Genomic DNA, 17320 nt, shown 5'->3' with positions numbered 1-17320 from the left:
CACAATAATTATTACCATACATCACAAAAGATTTAAACATGTTTTATCATTTAGTTATAATACCATAGTCGTACTATATTATTATTATTCATGTTTTTTTTGTTTCTTTCTTCTTTTTTTTTTTTATTCACTTTTTTCCTTTCAGACACATTATGACAGCAAACTTCAACATTTGCAATATTAACATCCGAAAAAAAGGCTGAGAGTTTTTTTCAACAAGATTTTCATAATCATTATTTATCTTTGCAGGGAGAAAATTTGCTCTTAATTTCTCATCATGAGGTGTGCAGGGTCCATTTTGAACACCTAAAGTTGACAATTACAATTACAGTACTTGCCATTATGTTTGTAAAGATAGACTTTAATTTCTTCTTAGGAATTTTCTTACCCTTAAAAGGGTGATTTTTGAAGAAGTATTGAAGAAACAACGTTATTTTAAATCCCATTCGATTATACAACTGTAGAATCACCGAAATTGTATTTGGTGTAGTGTCCTCAAGAAAACTTGCATGTGAATGGAACATTCTTTAAAAGTACTATATATATTTTTTTTAACTCCCAGGAAGAAAACCCTTTTTTTCCCTCCACCCCCCCAAAAAACTATCTGTCACAACTATAAATAGTGTCATTTGTATATAAAATTGAATTGTTTTTAAAGCGATACTTGACTCATTGAACAATTTTCAGCAGTGAAAACGTAACATTTTGTCCAGAATGAATTTGATAACTTCATTAATTTTCATTGACAGTTATACCTTTAAAAGTTAATTTTTCTACTTGCTGTCGACTGATGATGACATCACCTGTTCTGAAGAAGTACCGGTAGGTAACGGCCAATCATGGCTCACCTGTTTCCTGGGTTTGGTAAGTAAACTGAGCCATGATTGGTCGTTACCTACTTCCTCAGCACAGCTGATGTCATCATCAGTGGACAGCAAGTAGAAAAAATACTTTTTAAAGTTACTAATTGTACATGAAAAATAATAAAGTTATCAAATGTATTCTGGCCAAAAAAATTTGGTTTTCACAGCTGAAAATTGCGAAATGAGTCAAGTATCCCTTTAAGAGCTAATACTTGCGCACTCTCACAATGAGAGAACTCCTGCCACCTACTGTAGTGGATGTGCAATTATGACACTATGATACGGAGAAAAAAAAAAAAGTTTCCTAATTTCACACGTGACCCTCAATTTGAGAAGGAATGACTTAAGAACAAATTGATCGAAGAACAGCTTGTGAACGTTTCTCATCTTTATGGAGAGCTACTTTACTTTTTTCACAACATCCTTTCCTCTTTGCACCTTTAGATCATCTCTGACCTGGAGTCATGGAACGAGGAACTGACCCAACAGATGAGCGACTTCGACACTGAGGACCTGACGCTAGCTGAGCAGAGGCTTCAGCATCACGCAGACAAGGCGCTCACCATGAACAACCTCACCTTTGACGTTATCCATCAAGGCCAGGAGCTGCTTCAGTACGTCACTGAGGTCCAAGCATCGGGTGAGTGGCGGATAAAAAAATAAATCTGAGCTGTGAAGGGTCAAATGTTGTGTTTACATATAACTGACACATTGATTGTCACTGAATTAATGATCTGTCATACATGTAGTTTCCTGAGTAGTTTCCCTACAGAAGACTTGTATTTTGTAAAGATCAGTTGTGCAGTTTGCATAGTTCCGAAATGCACTAAAGTCCTCATAAAATGCTTGCGATACAGTTTTCACCAGTCAGTTTTAATTGCAATCAAATGTGAATTAGTATTGCTAGTTAAGCGTCACAATATGTGTGTGTGTCTGTCGTGCAGGTGTGGACCTGTTATGTGACCGAGATGTAGACATGGCCACGCGTGTTCAGGATCTCCTGGAATTTCTCCACGAGAAGCAGCAGGAGCTGGACCTGGCGGCCGAGCAGCACCGGCGGCATTTGGAGCAGTGTGTCCAGTTAAGACACCTTCAGGCTGAAGTCAAACAGGTATATTCTTGGAGTTAAGTAAAAAAAGTTGGCACTGAAATATAATCTGAATAGCACTGATGTGTTTTGTCTTTTTAAAAAAAAAAAATGTTTTAATATATATATTTTTTTATTCGTTTTGAAATTATTTTTAATATATTCATTTTTTATTTTACTTATTGTATTTTAGTAGTTTATTGACTGTTTTTTTTTTTATATAGTTGGTTTTACTAGATTTTGTGTGTATGATAGCGCGCGGATCTCAATGTGCAGCTCTTTGGAAACGCTTGTTTATAAAATGTGCTGTAGAAATAAAGTGGATTGATTGGAGTAATTAAATTTAGTTGGAAAGGTGGTGGAAATAGAGTTCACAAGATTTTAATAGCGTGTCAGGCCACAGCTTACTATGATATCACAGTAGCATGCTAAAATGGTTCTGTCTCTACACGATGTCGACTGATGACTCACCTCACGTCAATGCTCTCTCTTTCTCTTTCTCTCTGTCTTTCTGTTTCTGATGTAAAGGCAGTGGACATTAATAGTAGCGATCGAGTACTGCATGGTTGGATGTTGAGCACTCAGTAGTGTAAAATACTGGAACAAACATCAAATAATAATACAGTAGATCTAAAAAAAAATAATAATAATGTATATTTTTCCCATGTGTAACAAATGGTACTCACTAATATTGGCTTAATTTGCTGTGGTATGATATGCATACATACATCTAATGTTCAGCAGCTAAGACTCACTAGTCCTGCCTCAGGACATCGAAACAGCAAAGGAAACGCCAGCCTGATAAAATAGTTGAAAACAGGCGTCTAAACTGTGTTACGTCATTGTTTTTCCAGACAAGCTTGAGTCGCAGTTGTGAGCTTGGGCCACACTGCAGGTGTGCATGCTGAGTCAGTCAGAGAGAAAGTGCACGCTTAATTGCTTGTTGTCTGTTTGTTATGACTCTACCAGCAATATAATGGCGCTTGGAATACAAAGTAATGTGGATGACTTGTTTTAAAAAATGAGTTAATAATGGCGACAATATTAGGAAGTTGTAGGTACACTGCAGTATGATGAGATTCAATACAAGAGAGTTATGGGAATAATGAAATTACAGCCATACTCATGACTCAATGGTAACAGTAGTTTATGATAAGACAGAGCTCAGAGTGAAAGATAGAAACCATTTTAATATAGAATAGTGACAAGATGTTGTACAATACTCTGACATAAGCAGTTTGTCAATTTGTATGTAATGATCACAGCTGCAGTGGTCTGGTTTCTTTATTATTGTCGCTGTCACATGCATTACATAGAACACTGCAAATCGATGGAATTGAAATATTTGTCACGTTGTCATTTAGGTGCTGGGTTGGATCCGTAACGGCGAGTCCATGCTGAACGCCGGGCTGATCACGGCCAGTTCGTTACAAGAGGCTGAGCAGCTGCAGAAGGAACACGAACAATTTCAGCATGCGATTGAGGTAAAATCGAAAGCAAATACAGTCAAGAGTATTTCTGGGTGGAGTGTGAATATATCGCCAGCAGTCATGTTGTGGTTCAGTCACACTGTATTTTGAGTCACATTACCTCCATGCATATTCTACTCCTGTTGCATCATCTCTCACACATCAGTTGGTAACAAACCATTTTGCAAATCAAGGTTTCTCTCAATGAGACAATTTAATACTGACCAAGTTTGTGTACCTCCACTTCAAAATCTTTGTTGCTATCTTTCACTTCACCCTTGATCTTTTTGCGTCACCAACATCCATGTCTCTTACATGTCAATTCCTTCTCACAGGTTGTCACAAGAAATAGAATTCTCTTTGTTCTACTCGCTTTCGTCCATTCTCTCGCCGTGTTTTATTATATTAACTCATTTACTCCCAATAACGTATAAATACGTTTTTTTTATGTTGTAAGTGTCCCAAAGACGTATTGATACGTTTTTTTGTTGTTGTTGTTTTATGCTAGAGCATACAGAAGGCTTTGATGCAGCCTCTCAACTGCAGAGAACAGTTGCAGAAATGGTAGTTATTACACAAACAGCCAGCAGGTGGCAGCAGAGCAAAGGAGATCAACCAGGGCCATGTAGAAAAAAAGCTCAATTACTTACAATTTTAAATAGATTTGTGAAAACTGATGAAACTTAGCTCTCTTCTAATGCTAATTGCTGCAAAACGGAAACAGATAGAAACATGCTTTTTTTTTCCTGATGAGAGAAGAGACTTTAATCTTTCATGCTTTTATAGCAATTGAACACAATATTCTGTGGGCCTTGCAAAATCAGTCAAAATCCAGTAAAACAGCCGCGAGCGAACGTGATTGCTTCTGTGAAAATGGCTGGGAGTGAATGAGTTAATCATGGTCCCTTTTGTTTGAAGGCATTAGCCTTGCTTTCTCTAGCCATCATGTGCATGTTGTACACCTTGGCTTTTTTAAGTGATAATTGTTTTGTAAAAAAAAAAAAAAAAAAAGTAGAGAATCACTTACTGAACAGGAAGCTGGAATTTTCCTTGTACCATGTCATAAATCATTTTTTTCTCATCCCTCGTGTAGAAAACCCATCAGAGTGCACTTCAGGTGCAGCAGAAGGCAGAGGGTCTACTCCAGGCTAACCACTACGACATGGACATGATCCGAGACTGTGCAGAGAAGGTTTTTCCCTCCTCTCACGTTTTGAAAGAGGAGCATTTTTGAAATGCTAACTAACATTTAATGCGAAGGTGGCAGACCACTGGCAGCAGCTGATGCTGAAGATGGAGGACAGACTCAAGCTGGTTAATGCTTCCGTGGCCTTCTATAAGACCTCTGAACAGGTGAATTTGTGTTTGGCTGTGCAAGAGATACTAGATGCCATCTTACAGTACACGCATATTTGTTTAATGGGATTTTTTCCTGTGTGACGCAGACTCATATTTATGGGGATTTATTTTCTGCATGAATATCTCAGGTGTGCAGCGTGTTGGAAAGCCTGGAGCAGGAGTACAAGAGAGAAGAGGACTGGTGCGGTGGTGCTGATAAATTGGGCCCAAACAGCGAGTCAGATCATGTCACCCCCATGGTCAGCAAACATCTGGAACAGAAGGAGGCTTTTCTCAAGGTAAGAAGTCTTGCTTGTCGTTAAGATTCACCGTTAGGTGTAGCAGTGTAATCATTCAGTCTGTTGTCTCTGTGGCTACTTGCAGGCTTGCACGCTGGCTAGACGCAATGCTGACGTCTTCCTGAAGTACCTGCACAGGAACAGCGTTAACATGCCTGGAATGTTGTCCCATGTCAAAGCGCCGGAGACTCAGGTTAAAAGTAAGTGCGTGTGAACTGAAATTTTCATGCTGATTTTCAATGTTTGGGGTAAAAAAAAAAAAAAAAGGAGACATTTTAGGAGACTTTTCTTCATAGTTAAATTAATAGTTACGTAAATCAATGAAATGGTTGGCAAATTTGTATTTTGATTAGCAGCACCGTGGGCGAAAAGGCGTGGGACCTTTAAGGGATGAGAGACTTGAAAGGTCAAAGGAGAGAATTTGCTGCTTGATCTGTACAGTTTTTTTGTGTCGAGAGTTAAAAGAACACAACTCGCCTTCATCTCTTTGTCTCATAATTTACCACATCTCCACAGTGATCATCTTTTTCCTCTTTGGCTTATTCTCAAGATAACAAATTTGTATGTTGATGTTTAATTAGCTCAAAACTATTTGTTCATGTTTTTTCATTAGATATCTTGAATGAGTTGCTGCAGAGAGAGAACAGGGTGCTCCACTTCTGGACGATGCGAAAGCGGCGGCTGGATCAGTGCCAGCAATATGTTGTGTTTGAACGCAGCGCCAAGCAGGTGTGTTTTTGTGTATTTGTGTTTTGAATGTGTGTGAGTATACTGAACTCATTTTACAATCATAAGTAATTGAAAAGAAAATGTGATTGTGTGATGTCATTCCCCAATGAATTCATATGAAAATTACATTTTAATCTTAAGGTGTTGTTGAACCCTTTCAGCTTGTCTGTGGCCATTTTGGAGGAAACTTCCATTTCTCAAATTTAAATATAATTAAACATGGTCATCAGAGGGTATCTCCACTTCTTAAATCAAAATTGTGTGTTCATTGGTGCACAATAAGCCATGAGACACATGGCATTTTCTTTTGTACAAAAATTGCTGAATGACAGTTCTGGGTGGGAAAAAAAACCCCACCCCATTTTCAGGGATTGAGTCTAAACTGGAATCCCTTCTGTCCAAATAAATAAGCTAATAATGAGGTATATTAATGTCATTTTCATGGCTTTCAGTTGGCCAGAAGTAAATACATGGTAAATTTCACAACATTTTCATTAACACTCAGCATCTATTGCAGCCTGGTCATCCTGCAAAGGGGTATTCCCACATCTGCTGCCTTCTCGTTTTAGTTTTTCCTTGCCCTCCTGTGGGGTGAAAGATCAGTGGGATGGCGTTACTGTTTGTCCACTTTTGGTGTGCGAAGCCCTTTGAGTCTCTTTTTTTGATTAAGGGCTATACAAATAATCTTGACTTGATTTAATGGCTATGTTTGGCAAAAAGAGAAGATGCATCAATATCAATACTTGTTGTTTTTTAAAGGACGTAAATTGTTTTGACTGTCTTTTAAAGTTCAGTGTTCGTTTTTCTCAGCAATAATGTGTGTCTTGTCCAGGAAGTGGTGTGAACTGGCAGAATATGTAACAAAGACAGTCTTAAAAGAAGCTATGATTACATGTTTCCGAAACTTCTCATTCTAAGTTTGTTAAATGCAAGAGAACCGCTTATTTTATCCACTCAGGCAGCATAGAACGTAAACATGACCAGAGTTTGCACTTTGATGTAAAATTATCATCTTCTGTACTGCTAAATCTAACACAGCTAACTTGGGCCTGGTCACATTTTATTTCTTATTCAAATCAATTTGTTTGTAATATAAAGGCTCCCTCTTGTGGTGTTTGGCTAACACAACAGACAACATGGTCAGAGGAAACAGTTGGTGTCATTTACTTCAGGTGCACTCAAATACAATAACTGTAGAGATATTGCTATCAAGTACATACTATAAATAAGTTCTTATAAAAAGGTATCCATGTCTATTTCATAGGTTGAAGATAATAGGGGGGGGGGGGGTGTCAAATTTAATGAAGTAACTAGAATCCCTGTCGTAAATTGTGATTGTACGCTTCCACAGGCTTTGGAGTGGATCCACGACACTGGGGAATTTTACCTGTCCACACACACATCCACTGGCTCCAGCATTCACCACACACAGGAGCTTTTGAAAGAGCATGAAGACTTCCAGATCACAGCTAAGGTGCTAATTTGTTCCTTTACTTATTGATCGATTTTATTCCAGGGGCAGGAAGGAGTATGAGTTGTCGTTTTTGGTTTGAAAATGTTCTACTTGTATTGGTATGTTGTGAGTATGTTTGCACACTCCTGCGCTCAACTGGGAGGCCCATTCTTTGTGTCGTATTGTTTCCATTTTAGGTATCGGCGGTATTGTGTTGGAGAACACGCTGGTGTGCCAATCACTGATTCCCAACTCTCCCTCTCTCGCTCTGCCCCCTATGTGTTATCTACCTTTCCCTCCCTCAATGTGCCGCTATTGACAGCAAACCAAAGAGCGTGTAAAACTGTTGATCCAGCTGGCCGACGGGTTTTGTGACAAGGGCCACGCCCATGCCCTGGAGATAAAGAAATGGGTGTCCTCGGTGGACAAGCGCTACAGGGACTTTTCTCTCCGTATGGACAAATACAGGACCTGCCTGGAATCGGCGCTCGGCATTTCCTCCGACTCCAATAAGGCAGTGAGTGCTCACCAATAATGATGTCAATAGGAAAAAATATTCTCGTACATAAAAGACCTTGGGGTGAGCTTTGATGATTTTTTTTTCTAAATGTTGGCAGGATTGAGGGCTTCACTAGTGACAACTTTGCTTTTGTGATATTAACAAATTTTGTGATCCAGTAGACTTGTTCAATTCAATTCAAAGAACATATTTTGCCAGTATGTTTTAATAAGCTGGTGCGAAGAGAAGCCAAATGCACAGCACATATTGACAGTGTGGTGAGTGGTGAAAGGCGAACATGGCCATTGTGCACAACATAATGGCGACTGTCTGATGTGTTTTCAGAGTAAAGAGCTACAACTGGACATCATCCCAGCGAGCGCTCCAGGTTCAGAGGTCAAGTTGAGAGATGCTGCGCATGAGCTCAATGAGGAAAAGAGGAAGTCGGCGAGGAGGAAAGAGTAAGTGACACAAACCTAGGGCCAAGCCATATCATGTCCTCAGGATGTTAATCTCTTAATAAATATTTATTATATGGTGTCACATGTTCATAAGTAGCCCTAACAATATTTTAATTTAATCTATAAAAGTCAATCATTTAGTTAACTATGGTTTCAAGTTTTTTACGCCATCTAGTTGCCAACAATTGAATTAACAGTACGATATGATTGGTTTCACCACAGGTGGCAACAAAACCACATAATCATATGATTTTGTAGTTATGTCAACCAAATGAAAAAAATGTCATTGTCCTTTTCTTTGTAGATTTATAATGGCTGAGCTGATCCAAACAGAAAAAGCCTATGTCAGAGATCTGCGTGAGTGCATGGATGTAAGTCACAGATTAATTACTAAAGACACCTTTGATTGTTTGTAAAGATGCGGTAGTGGATTCCTTTTATTCAGAATTTCATGTTTCCATAATTGACACGCTCTTTACAGCATTTACCATTTCGTACAGTGTTCCACATGGATGGAATGTTAATGACAATTTACACATTTGCACACATTGTAAAGTATGCCGCATTAACATAAAGGGATCTATTTCCGTGCCCAGTGCAAGCTATGTACATCTGCACAGGGGCAGTCGAAACTTAGTTTTGGTATTTTTGCAGACGTGTGTAAGCCGGTGCAGCGTGACACATTTTAAAAAAGGCTGTTTAGCATCATCATCAACACAGCTAACTTGTTTCACAACAGCACTTATTTACATGGCAGAAGAAGGCGCTGATTTGCCTGAGTTACACGACCTGTGCCAATACTTAGACGTGGTGTAAAGTTTAGTTTACTTTCAGCCACCAAACTGTCAGGTACACAGGACATATGTCAAAAGAAATGCCCCCAGAATGCCCAGCATGGCGCAGAGTGATAAAAGCAAATACCCAAACAAGCACAAGGTTGTGTCTGCACGAAACTAAGGATGTCTTAGCTTAGGTGCAGATACATTGTATATGAATATGGTGTTACTGCATGTGTGTCATATGCCAACACTTTTCAATTTAGTTACTGATATCTATAGAATGTATTTTACTTTTATAAATAGTGGAATTTCTTTTAGAATTCGTCCTTTTTATTACTGATAGATACTGTATATGTTGATAAACTATACCTTTACATGTAGACATATCTTTGGGAGATGACCAGTGGTGTGGAGGAGATTCCTCCAGGAATTGTCAACAAGGAGCACATCATCTTTGGGAACATGCAAGACCTCTACGAGTTTCATCACAAGTCAGTTGCGCAATCATTTTTTACATTTTGGGCTCTGCACACACATCCAGTAGGGTGTTAGATATACATTACTGTATTGTCTAAGTGATTTAGTTGATCATCTAAAGTATCAACTACAGATTCATAGTAATACATCCAACTTAATGTATCTGTTTCTGCACAGCATCTTCTTGAAGGAGTTGGAGAAATATGAGCAGCTTCCAGAGGATGTGGGTCATTGTTTTGTTACCTGGGTGAGTTCAAACATAAAATGGCGCACGATGAGGACTGTTCAATAACGATTTATTTTATTTTACGTCTTTGACATTCACATTTATTCATGTGTGGCACACTAATGTTAGTTAATGTTTTTCTACTGCGAGATATCCCATGATTTCTCCTGGCAAAAAAAACCAAAATGTAACGGACATAAACAAATAGGTTTGCTTTTGAACACTCATCTTGGTACATTTTGTGAGCAGCAAAATGTGCCCATGACATTTATTATGAACCTTTTTTTTGTTATTTGAGGTCCCATTATTATTATTATTTTACTCCTGACTGCACTTCCTTTTTAAATCAAAAAGTTCTCAAGCACAGCTGGTTGCAAGTGTTAATTATTTCATAAGTAAGATTTGCACCAAAAAAAAGTTATTACATATAAAAATGTTTTCCAAGATTTGTTGTTTTGAATGTTTATGTTGTTTCTCCCACTCAGGCCGACAAATTTCAGATGTACGTCAACTACTGCAAGAACAAGCCCGACTCCACGCAGCTCATCTTGGAGCATGCTGGCCCATATTTCGATGTAAGTAACTACTAACACTATATAAATCAAAATTGTGTATTGGTGTCTTTTTATTGGTATTTTTTAAATCAATTAATCACTCAATCCACAATGTTTGCATATGGTTGACAAATTGGTGTTATTTGGTTTTACAGGAAATCCAGCAAAGGCATCGTCTTGCCAACTCTATTTCATCCTACTTGATTAAACCAGTCCAAAGAATTACTAAGTATCAACTGCTTCTTAAGGTATAGTACAACACAGTTCTAAGTTGCTTACTAATAATTCTAATAATAATAAACTCTATTAAGTTGTTGTTTCCGTGTGTTTAGGAGCTATTGACATGCTGTGAGGAAGGAAAAGGAGAGATCAAGGACGGTCTTGAGGTGATGCTAAGTGTCCCCAAAAGAGCCAATGATGCAATGCACCTCTCTATGCTGGATGGTGGGTTTAAACACACACGCGCACACGTTTTTTATACTGTACTTGTGCTCCACTTACATACAGTCATTCCATTTTAAACCGTTTTCGTACAGAACCCGGTTTATGGGGTGTTTACAGTAGGCAGGGCACAGGTTGGCCATATTTGGCGCTAATGCAAACCTAGCAAGCGGGTAAGTAGCCTGGTGCTTTTTCCCACTAGTTTGGACGTTAAGTAGATTCAACTAAAAGCTCTGGCTTTACTAATAAGTAGCAGGAAGAGGAGAAGTGAACGATGTGCGGCAATAATTTGTTTAAAGCTAAAGTTGCTGTTAATAGTGTTCATTTTATCTGCCATTTTTAAATTTAGTCTCAGTTTTACTCCAATTTCAGTCACACTTATAAGTTTTTATCACAGTTAGTCAACCTCATCCCATTTTTATTTAGTCCATTTTAGGCGACTATAAATCTTAACATTTTAGTCCAAGAAAACTTCATTTTATTTGTCTGGTTTTAGTCAACAAAAACTGTCAACGTTTTAGTCTTAGTCAGGACAACCATTTTACCCCTGTATATATATATATATATATTTTTTGTCAGCAGATTATATTGAACCTTTTTTAATCTAAAACTATTACACATAAAATATTCTCATCTTTTTGCTGTAAAAAAATAACAGTGGCTACTGGCTACTATCCATGCAATGAGCTAGTAAGTTAGCCAGCATTAGTTAGCAGTCACATTTAACATGATTTTTGGAACGTTATAGCCGTTGAATTAATATGTTAAAGTTATAACTATAATTTACTCTTTTTTTTTTTTTTTTAAACCTTTCAGCATGAATCAGACAGATTAGCAGAGACAAGACTTTACAAAATCATATTATTTTCATCCCGTTTTTGTTCATGAACTAACATGTCCATAAATTTCAGTCCAGTTTTTATTAAGTGAAGGACATTTTCGTCTCGTCTTCATTAGTCGACGAAAATGCATACTGATTTAGTCCCAGTTATTGTTTATTAATGAGGGTTTTAGTCAAGTCTAGTCCAGTCTAGTTTTAGTCTGGTGAAAAATGTGTGTTGATGAAATTATTTTTTAGTTTTTTTGATGAAATTAGCACTAGTTGTTAACAATGCTAAATTGGATATATTGGTCCATCGTTGGGTCGACTTTAACAATGCCACAATACGTCATTTGTCTTGTGTCCCAAAACTCAGGACATTGAGATGTTGTTACTCTACAACTCACTCTTTCAAAATCTCCTGCTGTTGTCACTCTGAAATCACTCCGCCATCACCTGTCCTATTGGATGAGCCATCAGTCATTATTGTGCATTCCCATTCAATTCGGACGCGTCAGCAGTAAACGCCGTCTGACATGCCACCACGCAGCATTTCGCAACACCACATAAACAATTACTGAGTTAGTTTATGGTACACCGTCATCTGCTAAGTGCAGTGTGAAAAGGCTAAAGAGCGCATCAAAGTCTATTATTGTCCCTAACTGCTCTTTTTGTAACTGAAATGTCATCACTGCCATTCAGCACAAATTGTGAAACAAACTGTGACTCAGCATTCAACTTGCCACCCACATATTTGTACAGACACACAATTAAACTCCGCCTTTTGTCGTGTTACCTCAGGGTTTGACGGGAACATTGACTCCCAGGGAGAACTGATTCTTCAGGAGTCCTTCCAGGTTTGGGATCCCAAAACTTTGATCCGGAAGGGCCGTGACCGCCATCTTTTCCTCTTTGAGATGTCGCTGGTTTTCAGTAAAGAAGTGAAAGACTCGAACGGACGTAGCAAATACCTTTACAAGAGCAAGCTGTTTGTGAGTAACTCACATGTTCCAGCTCCGAGTACATTGCTGTGCTATTGCAAGCTTTGAAATGTATTCCGTGTGGTATTCACATCCCCAGACGTCGGAGCTCGGAGTGACAGAGCACGTGGAGGGGGACCCTTGTAAGTTTGCCCTCTGGGTGGGCAGAACCCCGACCTCGGACAACAAAATCGTGCTCAAGGTGCAGTATAAAGAAAACACGTATTCATAACATTTTTATTTCTGTTCACGATCACAAATATATTGATTAGTCCTGTGTTATGGGATTCATGTTATGCAGTCTGAGCACACGGTCACTTTAACAAGTAACACAGTTTGACTTACTGTGTTTGCTATTTCATACTAAATTCTCTTGAACATACAATGACATGAGCAACTTTTTGCCTTGGGTCCATCCCCTTCACTGCCACTAGGGGAGGTGTTGTGCTTTCTGCTCCTCACTGTGCTCTTCGCACTGAAATTTGAGCATCACAGTTGGTGGATCAAACCAGTGACAAACTCTACAGCTTGTATGCAGTGAGAAAAAAAATCTATATGCTTTTTATTCATTAAATTACACACAACCCAGGTATTAAAGTTACAATAAAAAAACTTAAAATATTGACATACATTTTTTTTAAATTAAAAACTAAATGTAACACAAGCTTAATGTTACATGCCACATTATGTATGTACAAAAAAAAGTGTATCATGTAAATTACACACCACACTAATACTAATGTTTTTACCAGTTACACCAAGCTGAGGTTTTGACTCATTTTTAATTTTTGACTTTTGTTTTAAACTCATTTGCACATCCCTAAACTAGTGTATATTTAATTTTTTAATTTAAATGTGGGAATATGTGGTAGATGTCTTCCAATCTGTATCTGTGTCTCACTGTGTAATTTGTGATGACCATCCAAATCTGCTCCTTAAGTAATGTGTCATCACTGCAGCCTTGGTGCTGCTGGTGTCAAAGTGAAGGAGGGCGAGCAAGATATGCGTCACTGACAGAAATTAGATGCTGGCACTATACGTCTCTTTGAAGTGTGGAATTTAGCAGACAAGATCATCATCATGACATCATTGCACCTTAATCACAACAAGGGTCCAGGAAAAAAAAAAGCTTGTGATTTTTTTTTATTTTTTTAAACCCTATAAGCCACCTTATATTTAAATGTCATGATACTTTTCATTTGCAATTTCATCTCCAAATTGCTGACTTTTACAGTTGTTTGATATTATGCATAATGATAAAGTCAGTGCGGTTGATTTATTTCAGGCTTCAAGCATTGAAAACAAGCAGGACTGGATCAAACACATTCGTGAGGTCATTCAGGAGCGAACGGTCCACCTGCGCGGTGCTCTGAAGGAGCCCATTCACATCCCCAAAGCCACCACCGCCAAACATAAAGGCAGACGGTAAGCTAACAGAGCATCACTTGTTTGTTGTGCTCGTCTTGACAGCGCTCACTAAAGGAGCAAGTGTATCCTCTCTCGCAGCGTCCAGTTAACACAGCTGGGCTGGGTTTGAATCGAACAATGCACCTCCATCGAAAATGAACACTATACTGAGACTGACATTATGTCCAAACTGTTTGTCCACCTGCAGAGATGGAGAAGAGCTAGACAGTCAAGGAGATGCTACCAGTCAACCTGACACCATCTCGATCGCCTCAAGGACGTCCCAGAACACACTGGACAGTGATAAGGTAGAGGAACACAGACATTCACACTTGTATACTACAGTGTGTCCCAACTTTTATTGAGCCAAGGCACATATTTGACATGGCACACCACCATGCAAAACCAGAGAAGCGGCAGTAAAACAGGCCAAAATCCTGATGTAAGGCAGAGCAAAAGACTAGATGCATATTATTTATGGTTATGGTTTAACCAAATGTGGCGAGTACAGGGGCCCGAATAGAGAATGCTCTAAAACAGGGATTAGCAATTTAAATGCCGGGGCCACAATTTTTCATCAGTGCTATTGGGGGGCACATAGTCCAAGGACTTGCAATGCAAACCAGATAGATGTATGACAAAAATGCCAATTTAAATATGTGCAAAGTATGTGCTCTTAATGTGTCATAATACATTTCTCAATGCACATATAAAAGATCAATTATCCTAACCCAACAACAAAGGAAAGAAAAAAAAACTAACTAATGTCAAGGATGGCGCAAAACTGCTAAACAGCAATCCACCATTAAGTGCAAAAATTAAATTGGAAATGATGTTTTCACAAAAATCAACTCCCTCAAAATTGTAATATTACCTGCTAACTATGTTTGTCCTGCATATCATCCCAAACCTGCAAAGTCATTAGGCCCCTACTCATATTTTAGTATAGGGACGTATATGACCCATAAGTCAGAGTGACGTCACGCAGCCGACACGTTCGCCCGGCCCGGTTTGCGACACGCCCCCTCCCCTGTTCTGCGATTAGCTGTAGGGGTGTAAACACTGTCTTTCAACAGAAACGTCCCGCAGTTTGCGAAACAAACACAAAATGACAAAATACAGGCTGGGGGGGTGGGGGTTTAGGACAAAATCACCACCAAAGATTAACATAAACCCAGATGTGTAGACTGAGAGAAAGTTAAAGTGTGTACATCCTGTATTTAAAAAGTGCATTTTCCTGAGTGAAACCGGCATACTGGGCCTTAAAAAAAAATAAAAAATAAAAAAAAAATAAAAAAAAAAAGGAAAAGTGTGGCGCCCATTCCAGAGCTTTCTGATTTTCATTTTGCTCAGATTTCAAATGACGTTTCCCATAGGGAATAATGTAAGCAAATCCATTGTATTATTATATTATATTATTATTATTGTGGCATTTTGCGTCGAGTTTGCGTGTTTTTGCTGGGCTTGTTTGGATTTTCTTCAGGTAGTCCTGTTTCCTCGCACAATCCAAAAACATGCATGTTATGTTGATTGAAAACATTGGTAGTATGAATGTTTGTTTGTATGTGCCATGCATGGCTGTTTTGATGATTATGATTCTCTTCAAGTAACTTTTTATGCTCCTAAACTTTTGATTCTTGTTTAACTTTTGGACTTTGTTTTCTTAAAATGTTAAATCATGTGTCATATTATTAAGCATACAAAAGGAACGTTTTTTTTTTTTTCTTCTGACGCCCACTTCATTCACTTGTTGTTGCACGTGACGACTGCAGCCTTTGGATATGCAACTATCTCTATTTAACGCATTTCATTTGGAAGCGTTGCGTGACAGTCCATCTGACTGATTTGATGCAGTGGGCGCGTGTTTGCGTGCGTTTGTGTAAGAGAGATTCACTGGAAGCAGGGACAGTCGGCACTGGTTATATCTGGTAATAGCACCACAGAAGTCCCGTCCTCCTACGCTCAGTATGAGCAAACCTAACAAGTACCGCAAAGTAAGATTTCTATACTTTTAAGACGCACTGGTTGTAAAGCAAAGCCAGGCTTGTTTCTCCCTCAATGTAACAAGAAAAGCAAGACTTAAATAGAAATGAACAGTTTGATGCCTAACGACTCATTGAATTTTTCAGTAGCTTGTAAGACACATATTATTATGTGTTCATTCCTTTGAGGGCTCATGAATGCATCTTTTAAAAGAGCACAATACCACTTGCAAATAAATATTCCCAGTCAATTTCCTCACTTTGAATGCTTCTTTATCTCTCATGCTCGCTGTGAGGATTCTGTGTGAAACCTCTCATTCAGGAGGCGGTGACACTGGTGTGTTTGTGTATTTTTTTTTTTTTTTTTTTTTTTGCATGCGAGGGCTCGTGTTCCTGTGTGCATCCGTTTTAGTGACTGACTTGTCAGCTGCTTCAGCCTCCCACTCACAGAGGATGCTCGCCTCTATGCCAGACAGGAAAGAACCCTTTTAAGTTCTCGCCGCTTTTCACTCTACCGCTTGGCTTCTAAAGAAGAGATTGCAGACAACCCCTGAGTTTCTGGTTTATTTTTGTTGCCAAACTGCAATTAGTAAGACTTTCAAGAAGGCATTGATGGATTTTAAAGTGGACTGCATTGACGGTGGATCAAAAATTGATTGACTTTATTGCTCTATTTTTCCCAGTGGAAGTTGAATATTTTTTTTTATTTTTTTCATTGCCGTGTGAGGCTCTGAGTGGTATTAAGGCAGTCCATAGTGGGTTGTGCAGTCTGATTGCTGTCAGAGTTTAGAAAACATTTGGGGCTTTTCTCAAAATGAGGGAGTGGAAAACAATGGAGAAATTGGAGGAAAGAATCGCACATCCAGTTTCTCAACTTCTCAGCTCGCTGGCTTTACCACACTATCAAAGGGTATGTTGAAAATCAAAATGGAAAGATTCATTACTAAAAAGCATGTGACTTGTGAATGACTTCTGCTGCATATGTATGCAATTTTATTGTATCTCTACACAAAGACAACAATGAAAATGAATGACCGATTGACACGATAATCAGAATGATATCAGTTTAACAATTTGTTGCACTGTGGAAGAATATTTACTTTACTCAAGTATGTCCATATTTTATGAGTAGAGCATCTTAAAATGAAAACACAAATATTTTCACAATTGAAATATAAACAAAGTGCAAATATAGCAACCGTAATGGAATGAAATGTAAAAAAAAAAAAAACAGGCCAGGTAGCTTTTACCCTGCAAGGTTTAATTGTAACATACAGTAACTGCTTAAAGCACTTGAAGCGCATTTACTTAGCAGATACAAAGAAAACACAAACCTTCAGAAGTCAGTGGCAAATTGCATGAGTAAAGAAAGTCCATTATTTTTCTCCCTCGTGTTGTAGAGACAAAAAAAAAAAAAAAAAAAATCACCAATGACACAGTAGCAGCCAGCTTGTGA

At 38.4% G+C, this 17320-nt stretch overlaps 1 protein-coding gene across 5 annotated transcripts in view; it reads left to right on the top strand.

Moving 5' to 3' along the window:
* Positions 1-17320, top strand: part of triob (trio Rho guanine nucleotide exchange factor b) — a 107473-nt gene that overhangs the window by 64271 nt on the left and 25882 nt on the right. For all 5 annotated transcript variants that reach the window (XR_013284305.1, XR_013284304.1, XM_077527041.1 and 2 more), the window contains 21 exons: positions 1308-1503; positions 1808-1974; positions 3315-3434; positions 4513-4611; positions 4680-4772; positions 4907-5056; positions 5142-5256; positions 5670-5785; positions 7137-7259; positions 7561-7755; positions 8083-8198; positions 8503-8569; positions 9359-9468; positions 9632-9701; positions 10166-10255; positions 10390-10482; positions 10567-10678; positions 12297-12487; positions 12576-12677; positions 13761-13900; positions 14091-14190. Coding sequence is in view for 3 of the 5 variants with exons in the window: in XM_077527041.1 (XP_077383167.1) it covers positions 1308-1503; positions 1808-1974; positions 3315-3434; positions 4513-4611; positions 4680-4772; positions 4907-5056; positions 5142-5256; positions 5670-5785; positions 7137-7259; positions 7561-7755; positions 8083-8198; positions 8503-8569; positions 9359-9468; positions 9632-9701; positions 10166-10255; positions 10390-10482; positions 10567-10678; positions 12297-12487; positions 12576-12677; positions 13761-13900; positions 14091-14190 (2565 nt within the window). In the remaining 2 variants the exon portion in view is untranslated. The remainder of the gene's footprint in view (positions 1-1307; positions 1504-1807; positions 1975-3314; positions 3435-4512; positions 4612-4679; positions 4773-4906; positions 5057-5141; positions 5257-5669; positions 5786-7136; positions 7260-7560; positions 7756-8082; positions 8199-8502; positions 8570-9358; positions 9469-9631; positions 9702-10165; positions 10256-10389; positions 10483-10566; positions 10679-12296; positions 12488-12575; positions 12678-13760; positions 13901-14090; positions 14191-17320) is intronic.

The sequence above is a fragment of the Festucalex cinctus genome, chromosome 7, assembly GCF_051991245.1.
Source record: "Festucalex cinctus isolate MCC-2025b chromosome 7, RoL_Fcin_1.0, whole genome shotgun sequence".
NCBI classification, from domain to species: domain Eukaryota; kingdom Metazoa; phylum Chordata; class Actinopteri; order Syngnathiformes; family Syngnathidae; genus Festucalex; species Festucalex cinctus.
This window is presented reverse-complemented; position numbering and strand designations above follow the sequence as displayed.